Here is a 12,692-nt window from a genome sequence, read left to right as displayed (position 1 = left end):
TTTATTTAAACTATTATCTCATATCCTAATTAAATCTATCATCTTTTCTCGTCCAATCAAATCAACCATTCTCTCAGTAATTATCTTCTTTTTAAATAAATCTTATTCATTCTCTTTTCTCATATTTATCCAATCATAGCAACTCCTCCTCACAATCAATATTTATCTTTTTCCAAAATAATAAATTATCTTCCACAATAACTAATTTGTCATAAATTAAATTATCTTTACTTTTTTTCAATATAATTATATATAATCAAATATGCATATAATTATGAAATCTCTGACAAAAATTTTCATTATTCTATTAATGGAATAAAATGAACACTTAAATTATTTAATTAAATTCAGTATGAAGAGCACCACAAAATTCAACTTTACTAACTAATTAAATATTCAACCAACAAATATTTAATTAATTCTAACTCCACGATATCATCCATTATTTCAAATAAAGGTCTAATAGTTCTAATATAATTAAATAAAATTAAAATAATTACAGGTTGGAGGGAAAATGGAGTAATATACACACAAAACACACAAATAGTCAAATACAATGTACTTCAAACAATTCAGACCAAAATACAATGTAATTGACCAATTGTAACTCAATTTTTTTCTGTGTCATAGGGGCTTTCCTCTTGCACCTGTTAGATTCTTTGCCTTTTTCCTTTCTCTTGCCGCCTTTTAACTATGATTTGTTATGTGCTGTGATTTAATTGATATCTTATACGAAACCTTCTTCCCTTGGTGTATCCTTTGTTCTTGTATTGCCATCTGAAGATTCTTTCACTATCGTCATTGTGTCTTCTTGTGTTTTTGATGTATGGGCTTCATTGTCCTATGTTTCATCTTCTCCTTCTTTAGTTTCGTTTTCTTGTTTTTCTTTTTATCGTCTTCCTGTTCATTGCTCCCTTGTCCATTAAGATTCATTGGTTAATATTTGTATTCTTGATATACCAAATACAATGTACTTTATTAAACGAAGTACTAGAATGTGATATTATACCTTCTCATCCCTTGGGGATTCTTCCTCTTGCTTTTCCTCCGTTTGTTTCATGAATTTTGTTTTGGTAGCCTACTCATGTTCATTGTTGTTTACAATTAGGTTGTACTGCTTAAGAATCAAGGCAACAAAGATAGAGTACCAAGCTTTTGATCCTTTGTTTTTTGTGCACCACATTTTCTTCTTTTGTAGGACAATTTTGTTCTCTCTTTAGAAGTTTTAGGACTGTCGCGCTTGCCTCTAGATCCTCCAACAATTAAATCCTTTGTTTTCTATTGTAGATATGGTGATATGCATATTAATATAAAATATTAATAGGGAAGTTGTTTGGTTGTTGCAAACAAGTCCTTTTAGATTATTTCTGTTATGGAATTATTTTTTTATTTGATGCAAATTCTAGTATTCTTTGCGATATTAGTGATGTCTTCTAATCTGATTCGCTGTTTATCTACATTATTAGTGATTTTGTCACATTCAAACAAATAATTAGATGCATACCTCGTCCTCACTTGGTTCTTTTGTGGTTGGTTTCTTTCAAACTAGTGATTTTGACCTTCTTTAATCTTTTACTCACTTTTGTTCTTCCTTTACTCTTCACTTTTTTCATAGCTTTTAATATTTGCTTTAATTTATTAGTTAAATAAACATTTATAAATATTCAAATAATTTCTGTTATAGTTTGTAGTCCTAGAAAGTAGGAAAAATCTTTCAATATTTGTTAATCTATTTTAAATGAATAATTAATTCGAAAGTGTATCCTCTATATATTAATTAATCATTAAAAAAAAATACAGTAATTTAGATTGTATACTCCACAACGTTTTGTATTTTTCTGACCTATGAAGTAGTTGTGAAGATGGAGGTCACTGGACTATTTTGTCACATTTTCATGTCACAATCGACAAAGATTAGAGAGGTCAAAGTAATTGGTTACCTTATTTTTGTTAATTGTAGACAATACATGAGTCTATTAATAATTTGTGAACGAAGAAAGAAGGAGACAAACCTTGTTTTTGCAAGAACTGAAGGTGGACGCCCCCTTTCGAGTGAGATGATGTTCACGTAGTTTAGGTAAAATACTATTACGTTGATGGATGTTTTATGAACCACATAGTGGACCATCGGTCTTACGAGGATTCTGACGTCTGAAGCCTCACGTCACTGAGATGGAAGGTTCAAGATGAACTTCAATAGAGATGAAGAAGACCAAGGAGTTTAAGAGGAGAATTAGGGATTAGAAAGATTTTAGGTGTTTGAGTGTTTTGGTATGAAAAAAATTAAAGGGTAGAGTTGAAATGATTTAAGTTGGAAAGTGTGATTCAATTATGGGGGTATTTTAGGTTTTGAAAATAGTTGTATTTAAAATATAAGTTTTTTTACTAGAGTGGAAAATTCAAGACATTTTCACCTGTATTTGTCCTTTTCTTTAAAAAAAAAAAATCCATATTGCTATTTTTCTGGTTAGCCTAATAAATATGTATTTTCAAAAAAGTTAAAATTAAAAAATTCTGTTAATAAAAAAAAAGAATTAAATATTTAAAAGATTTATTGACAAGAGATGAGGTAATAAATGATATTTTAAAAACGATGGTTTTGTCCTATTTTAAAATATTGCAAAATTAAAAGATGAGAGACGATCTATCAATAGATTCAAAGTGTCCTAAAACGTGTTTCAATCTGATAACAAAATACAACTAAATTTTAAGACAATAGTAAAATATTAATTACACAGTGGACTGTTCCCCTAATCTTTCTAATTATAATGGAGCCGAACGCTAGACCAATAGTTCACTGCAACCAACTTGTAGGCATTGAGAAACTTCAAAAGTTACTCTTATATGTTTCGTATGAAAAAAAATTAGAACATTTGAAAAAGTCATACCAAAAGTTGCAACAGCTGCATCCCTGTATTGAACCCAAAAGTCCAACCAAATAGTAACCATAGAATAAATTAAAGAAATCCCAAATCTCCTTAATGAAAGGAGAGAAGCTCGGAAAGCCTTTATCGCGAGAACGACAATCAGAAAAGAATTATACCCATAAAACCAAGCATCTACTACTCTTTGTAGCTTAGCCAGTTTCCAATCCCCTTCTTCCTCTAAACTTCAACTTAGTTTTCTTTCTTTTAAAAAAAAAATAATAATAATAATAATGTGAAAATGTAGTTGATGGATCAAGTGGTTAAATTCTCAAGTAGGCTGCTCATTATAACTGAACTTGGAAGAAAATTCTTCGCGTGGCTAAAAGCTAAATCCTGAATTCTTCAATGGAAAAACAAAATCATGACCAAAAAAGAAAATGAAAAAATTACATTTCATGTCCATCCAATTTAAATCAAAAGTCTGGAATTAAAGGCAAAACAAAGCACATACAATAATCACGACCTTGACATTTGCTTTTTTTTCTTTTTTTTTTTTCTTTTTTTAATATCTGTATATGTAATTCCAGGTAAAGATCAAATCAAGTAAGCACCATAACAGTTTTAAATTACAAACAGAAAAATACAAGCTTGTACAACAATGGTGCGCCAAACTGAATTTTTGACATGCCTCTGGTAAATTTGCAGTAATACTGAGTAATGATGGAACGATCTGTTCAGCTTTGCTCCGAGCCTAATTGAAAAGCACACGCAAGCACATCCACCCTGAAGATATTTCACTTTAGAACTTACCAAATTTCGAGCTAACTTTTCTCAATCCAAAGCAAAAAATAATTGAAGTTTGACAGAAAACGGGAGATGGAGATAATTCACATTCTGTTTCCTATAGCTGAGAATAAAGACTATTCACATTCTATTGACATTTATATGAAATGTAAATGGAACTTCAATTGTTTTCAGATTCTACTTTAGGTGTTTGACCTAGGACAGGGAAAAGAGAAATAGTTAATAACTGTTTACAAATTAGCCTGTGTTAATACACGGTCGACATTGTACACAAGAAGTTCATAGTTGGTTCAGAGAAAGTAAAGGAAAAATTGGCAAGGTTGTATGGGAGAATTTGAGGGACTATCTCCAGATTACAGATACCAATTTGTTAGGATCGTCCAGGGATTAGAGGAACTTTAGAAGAAACAGACTTTTGGGTTCACTCAAGCAAACAATTCCAAAGTCTTCCCTAATTATGACTTCTTTTTCATTTTATGAAATAAATTTTAATAGCCGCAATTGGAATATTTCATGTGAAATCCTTCTCTAGTTTGGGAGATACCTGATGACATAACCTATAAATTTCATCTCACCCATGAAGGTTATGTTATGTTGCTATGTTGTTATCGTGCACAATCCTTATACATGATTGATTTATCCGACGTGACAATAGCCGAAAGAAATGGGAGTAATCAAAACAAACATGAAAAGTACAGTTACGAAAAAAAAACCTTGAGGATGTGAAAGAGACAAACCAGTCAAGCTGCGCCGAATCTCATGTTATGATCGACAATTACTAGCATTCTAGGGCATAGGTTGGAACCTACAATTTAAAAAAAATTAGAAAAGTAGAAATAAAACAACAGCCTACAATTAAAAATTATACAAAGAGAACTTGTGAAATAGATCAGAACATTCAATGGCATGTCGTGTAGAATATACATGATATCTTCTCTCTCAATATAGTTAATATATAATAAAATGAGCACTTAGGTTAATATCTAATACATAAGACATTGCAATCCATATGGCATTACAAAGTCACCGTGCCAAAAACCTCGTGAGAAGAAAAAAGAACAAAGAAAAATGAAGATAATCGGAAGCACAAGAGACTGCAATTGTATGAGCCAATCTCTAAGAATTAAGAAAAGTAAGCAGAATAAAACTAGGAGCAGCAGCAGTAGAATTCAATTTAATAGAAAGTTACTGATTTGATTTGTTGCAAGGGTTTCTTTAGATTGTATTGCTATGGTCATTTGGTTTGGGCTTTGGATGTTTTTGTATTTTCGATTTGGGATTTTGTTGTAACTTTATATTATACCAATGGAAAAAAGATTTGTTCCTCGTTAAAAGAGCACGAATAGAAAATTTTCACTTAATTATTGCATATATATACATTTCCAAATGATAATCTGATTCTCCTCATGACTGAAAATTTGTTCCAACATTCAAGTCAGTGGCAACCAATTATATATGAGAAATATGGACTAAGCAATATCAGAATATTTTGGTTTGATGAAGTAAGAACATCAAATCAGATTGACAGGCACGCCACTCATTTCTACACAGATAATGAAAGAACAAAAAATGGATAATGTGTGTGTATGTATAAGTTCAACCATTGCTAACTATTCCCAGTTTTGTACAATAGAACTCAAGAACGACCCAGCATGCCATCCTATAACAAAAAAGTTATCCAGTAGGTGTATTTCATGCTTTGTACCGCTACTTTATTTCTAGTTATCGTACGGTTTACCACTAGGTTGGTTGGTAGTGTTCCTATATAGTGGTCTGCCAGTTACTTAACACATCACTAGAAAGGTGAAATTTCATGCAGAAAAGCTATGCTGGTAAGCTGGTACCATGGACATAATACGATATGGTCGTAAGAAGAGGTAGGAAGAAGAAAGCATCCCAAGACTGTTTCCTACCTCAAGCATATTTTCATCGAGAAAACCATATGTTGAATGATTAATGGCTTGGGAACTGTCGTATTGGAGGATTCTCAACTTCCCCTCCTGTATGGACAGGCAAAAGAGACATCAAAGTTGCATTAATACTGAAATATCAGGCAAAATAATTGTATTAAAATGAAAAAAAAAATTCTATTGAAAAATATATTTAGAAACTAACCTTGGTCCCATATACTACACCACCTCCCACGGAGGGATGAAAGCATGCCACATTTACCTCATCCTCGGCACTCGGAAGAACCCTCACAAGTTCCATGTTAGAAACTCTGTAAACCTAGGTTTTTCAAAGCAAACTTCAGTCAATTAAGGAACATTAAAAGGTTATATAGATTGATATTAATTGAACATTATCATAAATGAGCAGCAGCAGACTGGGGCAAATACAAAAGTAGCTACAATGCCATCATATATATAATGTTGTGATTTATGATTGACACCCAATTGAAGACTAAGGAAACAATGCTCGTTTGAGTACAAAACACAATGAGGTTCCACGATAAAACACCAAATAAAAACTTTCTTGACCGTGTCAGCATTATCGATATGTTGCATATTCTTCAAGAAATTATATATACAAGAAATACAAAATCCAACGAATTAGGTCTATTTAAAAAGAGCAAATGGCTAGGACTTAATAGCATTGAAACTGCGAAAAAAGACCACCAGCCATGTATTATCCTAGAAAAAGAGAATAATTGTTTCCTTTTCAACAAATAAAAAGTTGCTAAAAGAAGTGATATCTTACAATCAAAGTTCACACTTGTATTGCCTTTAATAGAAGAAATACAAGATATTTTTTCCCTTTAACTAGCAAATGTCACAGTAAAAGCTGCATATTCATGAAGTAAAACTTAATGCGTTACTTTGCAAACAAAGGGTCTTTACACAACAAAAAAAAAGTTATACTACGCGTATAAGAACTACTTGTAAATAATGCACCAAAAAATCAGGCGTACACTATATGCCATATAAATCAATTAATATAGCTGTTAAAAGATTAATCCCTCGAAATAATCTCTTATTTCAAAACAACTTGAAATTGTTTTTTCTTTTCTTTATAAGAAACATCAAATAGTTATAATCAATTGAAAAGGGTGGAAATGCCCTTTAGAACAGAGCATTGTTTCATCACAGCTGAAGAGATATAATACATCTTTTCATTTAGTACACACGATTAGAAATATATATATCTTTTTAACTCAAAAACATGTGCTTGAGAGGATTCAAACCTTTCTAACCTCTTGGTCATGGTTACCACAATTAACAAAAGAAATGATATCTGCCTCAAGTAGTGTTTTTTACGTGAGAATATTTACCTCAAGTATAGTGTATATGGGCACAGTTGTCTCTCCATCTACAACAACACTCTTAAGAAGTGAACTATGCCGGCGGCCGTAAGCAAGTAATAGATGTTCTGATGTGGGAGAGAACTGCAATTATTACAAAAAGAAACTTCTGTAAGACTCGGAACTTCAACTTATTTTGACTTTTCATAATGAAAAATTTGTAGCTAAGATGAAATGAATGAAAGAACAAAAAAAATGCCACAAAGGACAAGGCCCACCAAATATGGAGATTAGAAAGGAAACAAAACAAGAGAAAATAAATCACAAAAAAGAGGCCAATCTGTTGGTACAACTAGTTTCCTAGGAGGTTTTATTTTTATTTTTTATAAGAAGCTCAGTCTTCAGTGAGATGAATCGAAGAATTTGTAATCAGAGAATAATCAGCCAACCACAAAACAGGACAAGACTCCAATGGTTGAGAATAAAATAAACTGACAAAGGATAATTAAAAATTTATTTGGTCAAACTCCTATAAGAAGGCAAACCTCTCAACCTCTCTTTCCAAATTCTCTTATTTGTTTCGTATTTAACCATTATTGAAGTACTACCAAACGAAGCAACTTGCCAAGCCCAGAATTATAAAGATGTCCCTTTTATGAAAAGGATTTGTACAATTAATTGGTAAAAGTATAGACATTGACCTATGCATGAAAAATACTCCTGAATTTTTCAAACCTTAACTAAACATTGAACTCAATCCTTCCATTCTCTGAGCCACATTAAGTGTGCAAAAGTAGAACTTCTCACAGTAAACATTATCTTGCACAGCTTGCACTTCACTACATAGAATTTGCAAACTAAAGGCGTAGTAGAAAATGTTTTTCATAATTAGAGAAAGGTCTTCGAGAATTTATGTGTAGAAAAAGAACTCATGCTAGTTTAAAGTACTCAAAGGAACATAACAGTCATTATCATTAACAAACCTGTATAGATGTTAGACAATGGGCAGCTCTTATGGCTCTAGATGCTAGTACCACGCCAAACCTAAGTAAAAAAAAATGATGAGAGATAAACTTAGGCTATAAAAAGGAAAAAATATTAACCACTATCTTCAATATTGTGAATGGTGAAGAAATATTACGTTGCCTCCTCCAAAGAGTATATCCGAAGCTCATACATGACTTGCTGAGCAGAAATTGGGTGTCGTGTAGGTGATGTTGCTGCACCAGTTGCATCACTATTAGCATGGCTTTGGAATCCAGGATCAGCTTCCATATGTGGCAACATGCATGCCACACATGCTGCCAAAAATCTCCCACAAGGTGAAAAATGGGCACCCATTTCACTGCAACAACATAATTGGTAGAAAAACTATGGTTAGTGAGACTAGAATCCAAGAATCGAGCAAAATAAATGCTCTGCAACCATCCCATGTTGTAAGTCTCCGATATAAGGCTACGGCCAGGTATATATGTATTATAACTAGTGGAAAGACACAATCATTAAATGGTTGGTTCCAACGTTACAGGTATGGGAGTGTATAAATATAATAGAGTTAAGAAGCAGAATGATATTGCATGACTGCAACAGAACATACCTACAAAGAACAGCATGCGGAATTATTAACCGACATCTTTCATCATCCAGTGGAGCACAAGGATTTTTAACATCATGTGACCATATTCTGAGTTTAACAGTACAAGGCAACTCAGCAGCAGCTACAGCTGCCAAAGAGGCAGCAAGCTCAGATTGAATTCTACTGACAATAGGCTGTGGATCACTTTCATCAGGAATTGTGTTACTCATACTACCACCTTCATCTGAACCACTCACAGGCACAGGCACACGAGAACGCATAGAACGGTGTCTTGAACTAGATCTCCTACCAACTCTGCTTTGGCTAGCACTGGTAGGAATTAATGAAGTAAGTGGAGCATGAATTCCTCCTATATCAGAAGGTGCAGAAGAATTTTCACGAACATCATCACTGTGTGGCCGAAGAGCATGCTGACTAGCTTGACTTTGGCCAATTAACCACCCTTGCAAGAAAGGCAGTTCCCAAGGGTCATTAAAAGGAAAATTTTGATTATTCCTCACTTCGGTCTGCACTTCCATATTCTCTGAAGCATCCCCAGCAGTTTCTGAAACTTCTGTTTCCATTTCACTTGAATAATGATTGGTTCCAGTTTCTTCAGGAACTGGTGATGAGCTATTAGGTTCAATGGGTGATAACACAAGTTCATACTGTCCTGATGGTGTTGAATATGTTAAAAGCCGCACTGAGGCAGAAGGATCAACTCTTTGTAATCTCCCTGCACCAGGATCTCCTTCCGTTCGCTGCATGGACATTCTCCTATTTTCTTTAGAAAATGAAGGCCATATCAAGAGAGGAAAGGACATCAAAGGTAGGCCATCCATCAAACTAGATCGATCAGAAGAATGTGCATCAGCAAAATATACGGTAGGAGGTGGATATTGCACATAACCAGGAGACGTTGCTAATGTTATGGCAGATTCTGATGTATCGAGATCATTAACCTTCAGAACATGTTAAATAGAAAAATTAGGATAAGTGATTAGGAGGCAAATTTGAAGGAAATAAAAATAACTCACCTCGGCAGTTAAAAGGAATTGGGCTGCATGCGGATGAAAATGCACAGCACGCAATGACCGCCGTGTCCTTAAAACAATGGTTGGTGAGGGTGTCTCCCCTCTTTTATTGTAGTGCCAAATGTAAAGCTGCATAAAATTTGAGGTCAAAGCTGTATATTAGAATGCACTTGCTCAGGTTTTTCAACATGGCTTTCAGCTTATCAGACACATGAGGGCTCAAGAAGATGATCAAAGGGTTGCTTTTCCATCCGCTTTTTCGCAAGAGGGGGCTTTTGGTGGCAGCCAGGATATCAGGGATTTGAGATTTGTTATGGAGTTTGTAGGAAGAAGAAATAGTAGAACTTTTAGATGGTTGGAAAGTAATATGAAGACGTTTGATCCCATGTTAGGGTCAAAGTTTTTCTTTGAATGTTAGATTTTTTAGTCACTACTTGTAAGGTCTCACTTTACTTGATTGGATCTCCAAGTCCTCCCTTTATGTGGGCTCTATTTGAGGGCTTTTTTTTTTCTTGTATTCTTTAATTTGTCGTTTTTATATAGAAATGATGATAATGGATATTAAAGAATCCACTGACAGATTTACGTATCTAATTCTCCATATAAAAATCTCACCTTATGACCTGATGCCACAGCAAGAAGTTCTCCTTGGGCATGGAAAGCTATGGACGCAATGGGACGATCTGCATAAAAGGAGAGGAAGGTTGAGCAATGGCTCATACAAACCATACAAAATTTATAAGTATCCAGCCCTCTTCACAATACTATATAAACAAGTTGGAGAAAGATATTACAGAAATCACGAGAGCCAATGCATTCTGCAGTATTTGCATCCCAGAGTCGAACATCATAATCCAAGCTACCACTAGCAAGAATTTCAGGGTACAGTGGATGGAATCTGACCTGAAAGATTACAAGAAGATGCACCCAGTAGATTGGAGCAAACTTGAGTCACACAGATAACTAATAATCAATGAAGCCTTGACAGAAATGTAATTAAGCCACAGTTTCAATATATGTTGTTAAGAAATAAATATAGCCAATGAAATTGACTTTAACAGAACAAATAAAGGGCTAAGCAATTAACCAAACTATTTTTTATATCTGTATATTTTATAGTAACATTGAAGAGTGTCATACGTTTATCACCAATATGATAAGCTGAAAAAAATGCTTTCACTTACCACCCAAGGGGTTCTACGATGACCACTCAGCACCTTTAAGCAGGTACCAGTTTGGCAATCAATAATTTTTACAGTATGATCTCCACTGCAGGGAACATGAAAACAAAAAGAGTACATAAACAACATTAAATTGAACATGAAACTTCATCACATCATTGTAGCAAAAAGAATCCGTTAATCAGCAACTCACTGTGTAGAAGCAAGCGTTCTCCCATCAGGGCTGAATGCTGCTGCAATTGTCGACCTTGGAGGAGGCAAAAGAGGACAATATTTAGCTGAAAGATGTCGTAGTGATTCAGCCTCAACCCTGGCAAGATTCCAATTTTAGTAACATATCCCAAGTGAGGGGCAAAGTAACAGAGGAAACATCACAACATCAAATGATAGGATAAACAAATAGGCAAAACATTCTTCATTGTTTCATTTATTGCATTAAACATTCAGATGCATTATAAGAACAAACACACTACCATGAGATAAGACCCCGTTTAGCATCTCTAGCTGCTTCACATCTTGGCCCAACCGAATCACATTGCCGGTCATGAGAATCTCCCCAAAACCTCCTTGATGCACGCTTTGTTTGAGGTGAAACCTCCCTCTGGGCTAAAAGTTGAAAAACATTACTGACTCTGAAAAAAATGAGATAAAATTTAGTTCTTAGGAAGAATCAGATTTTCAAAATCCAAGTACTCTAAATATTAAATGAACTATCTGAATCTATATCACATCAGTACTGGTAGAGTAAAATCCCATTAGCCAGAACAAGTATTTATGCTCCATTACCCAATAACGATAATGGTAACACTAACCACCCTCACAATAACTAAAGACAAAGCAGAAATTTGTAAAACTTCCAACCATACTCTCAATTTTCTATCATTGGAGATGAGGAATTATCTACATAGTAATCAAAAGGTTGTGTCTTTCATCTAAATGCACACGCCATGTCAAATTAGAGCATTCGATTAACAACAGTAACAGTTTAAGCACCTCTGGTTGCTCCCTCCCGTCCCCAAATGCAATGGCAACAATTCCAAGCCAAAATAACAGTACAGTAAAACAAGAAACTAAAACAGCACTTGGAAAGAAAAGAGAAATGAAGAACTTCACATTTATTCAAACTTCTTACGCTCGACGAACATTTACAATGTTAACTATCGGGCAGGGAGAAACGCATTAAAATCTCAGAAATGAAGACCCACGATTTAACAAAAATTTAGATCTTCGCACGACATAAGAAAGAGGGCAATCACCCAGATAATGGAAATAGAAAAATCGCATGAAAAAAAATGGTTGAGTCCCATCATCACCTTTGCCTGTTGGTGGGGTAGGGCAGAGGAGGGTGAGAAACGTGAGGAGGGAGAGGTGGGGTTGATGTAGAAGGAGAATTTGATTCGTCAAAAGCCCCAAATGAAGCTCTCATCATTTACCAGAAAAAACGTCATGCTCCGAAATTGTGCGGCATTTGGATCGGAAAAGGAGAAATTAGGAGGGAATTAATCCGAAAACAAAGTGAAATGGGGAAAGGGGAAAGGGGGATGGTGTTGTATGAATTTAGAAGTAATGATCACCGGAGAAGATGGTGAAATTCAGGTGAGGTGAGGAGAAGGTTGAAATTGGATAGAAAGATCTCCTGCAAGAAGAAGAAGAAGAAGAAGAAAACCTAAAAGAAAAGAACAAGAACAAGAGGAAGAAGAAGAAGGAGAAACGAAACAGAGATCGAAGACAACAACACCTCCAACGAAAATCAAAAATTGTTTTTGGAAATATATCTTCCTTTTCTTTTTTGTTTCCTTTTAATATTTTTATTGTCTTTCTCTTTCCAAGAGTTTTATTTACACCCGCAACTATAAATCGCTACTTACACCTATGATGCCCTAATTAATTTTAATTCTTTCTTTTTTTTATCCAAAATGGTAATATATTTTCTAAAAAGATCAAATGAATAATTATAAGAAAAATTTGACAAAATTTTTAAAGCCAAAC

The 12,692-nt window shown here is 34.1% G+C and overlaps 1 protein-coding gene across 2 annotated transcripts; it reads right to left on the bottom strand.

Moving 5' to 3' along the window:
- Nucleotides 1-3,289: 3,289 nt before the first annotated feature.
- LOC101210946 lies at nucleotides 3,290-12,465 on the bottom strand. 2 transcript variants are annotated; one of them, XR_004214500.1, is made up of 15 exons: nucleotides 12,017-12,465; nucleotides 11,177-11,335; nucleotides 10,897-11,013; nucleotides 10,707-10,791; nucleotides 10,317-10,425; nucleotides 10,138-10,205; nucleotides 9,526-9,651; nucleotides 8,510-9,450; nucleotides 8,054-8,257; nucleotides 7,896-7,956; nucleotides 6,943-7,056; nucleotides 5,787-5,900; nucleotides 5,585-5,671; nucleotides 4,385-4,476; nucleotides 3,290-3,650 (listed from the first exon to the last, which is right to left on the bottom strand). XR_004214500.1 is itself a non-coding variant. In XM_004147126.3 (15 exons), the coding sequence occupies exons 1-14, from the start codon at nucleotides 12,130-12,132 to the stop codon at nucleotides 4,450-4,452; spliced, it is 2,328 nt and encodes a 775-aa protein (XP_004147174.1). In that variant the 5' UTR covers nucleotides 12,133-12,465; the 3' UTR covers nucleotides 3,290-3,650; nucleotides 4,409-4,449. The 2 variants fall into 2 exon arrangements, 1 of the variants encoding a protein (XP_004147174.1); XM_004147126.3 differs by having other exon boundaries at nucleotides 4,409-4,476.
- Between the last annotated feature and the right edge of the window lie 227 nt (nucleotides 12,466-12,692).

Source organism: Cucumis sativus, chromosome 2 (assembly GCF_000004075.3).
Source record: "Cucumis sativus cultivar 9930 chromosome 2, Cucumber_9930_V3, whole genome shotgun sequence".
Taxonomy (NCBI): domain Eukaryota; kingdom Viridiplantae; phylum Streptophyta; class Magnoliopsida; order Cucurbitales; family Cucurbitaceae; genus Cucumis; species Cucumis sativus.
The sequence above is the reverse complement of the archived record's forward strand: the minus strand, read 5'-3'. Positions and strand labels throughout refer to the sequence as shown.

Excerpts from the sequence above, each read along its gene's own strand:
- LOC101210946 (XM_004147126.3), bottom strand. The coding sequence starts at position 12,132 with ATGATGAGAGCTTCATTTGGGGCTTTTGACGAATCAAATTCTCCTTCT. Across the intron at positions 10,426-10,706 it reads ATCGTAGAACCCCTTGGGTG|GTCAGATTCCATCCACTGTA; the intron begins GTAAGTGAAAGC and ends GTAATCTTTCAG. Across the intron at positions 4,477-5,584 it reads TCGATGAAAATATGCTTGAG|GTTCCAACCTATGCCCTAGA; the intron begins GTAGGAAACAGT and ends TTTAAATTGTAG.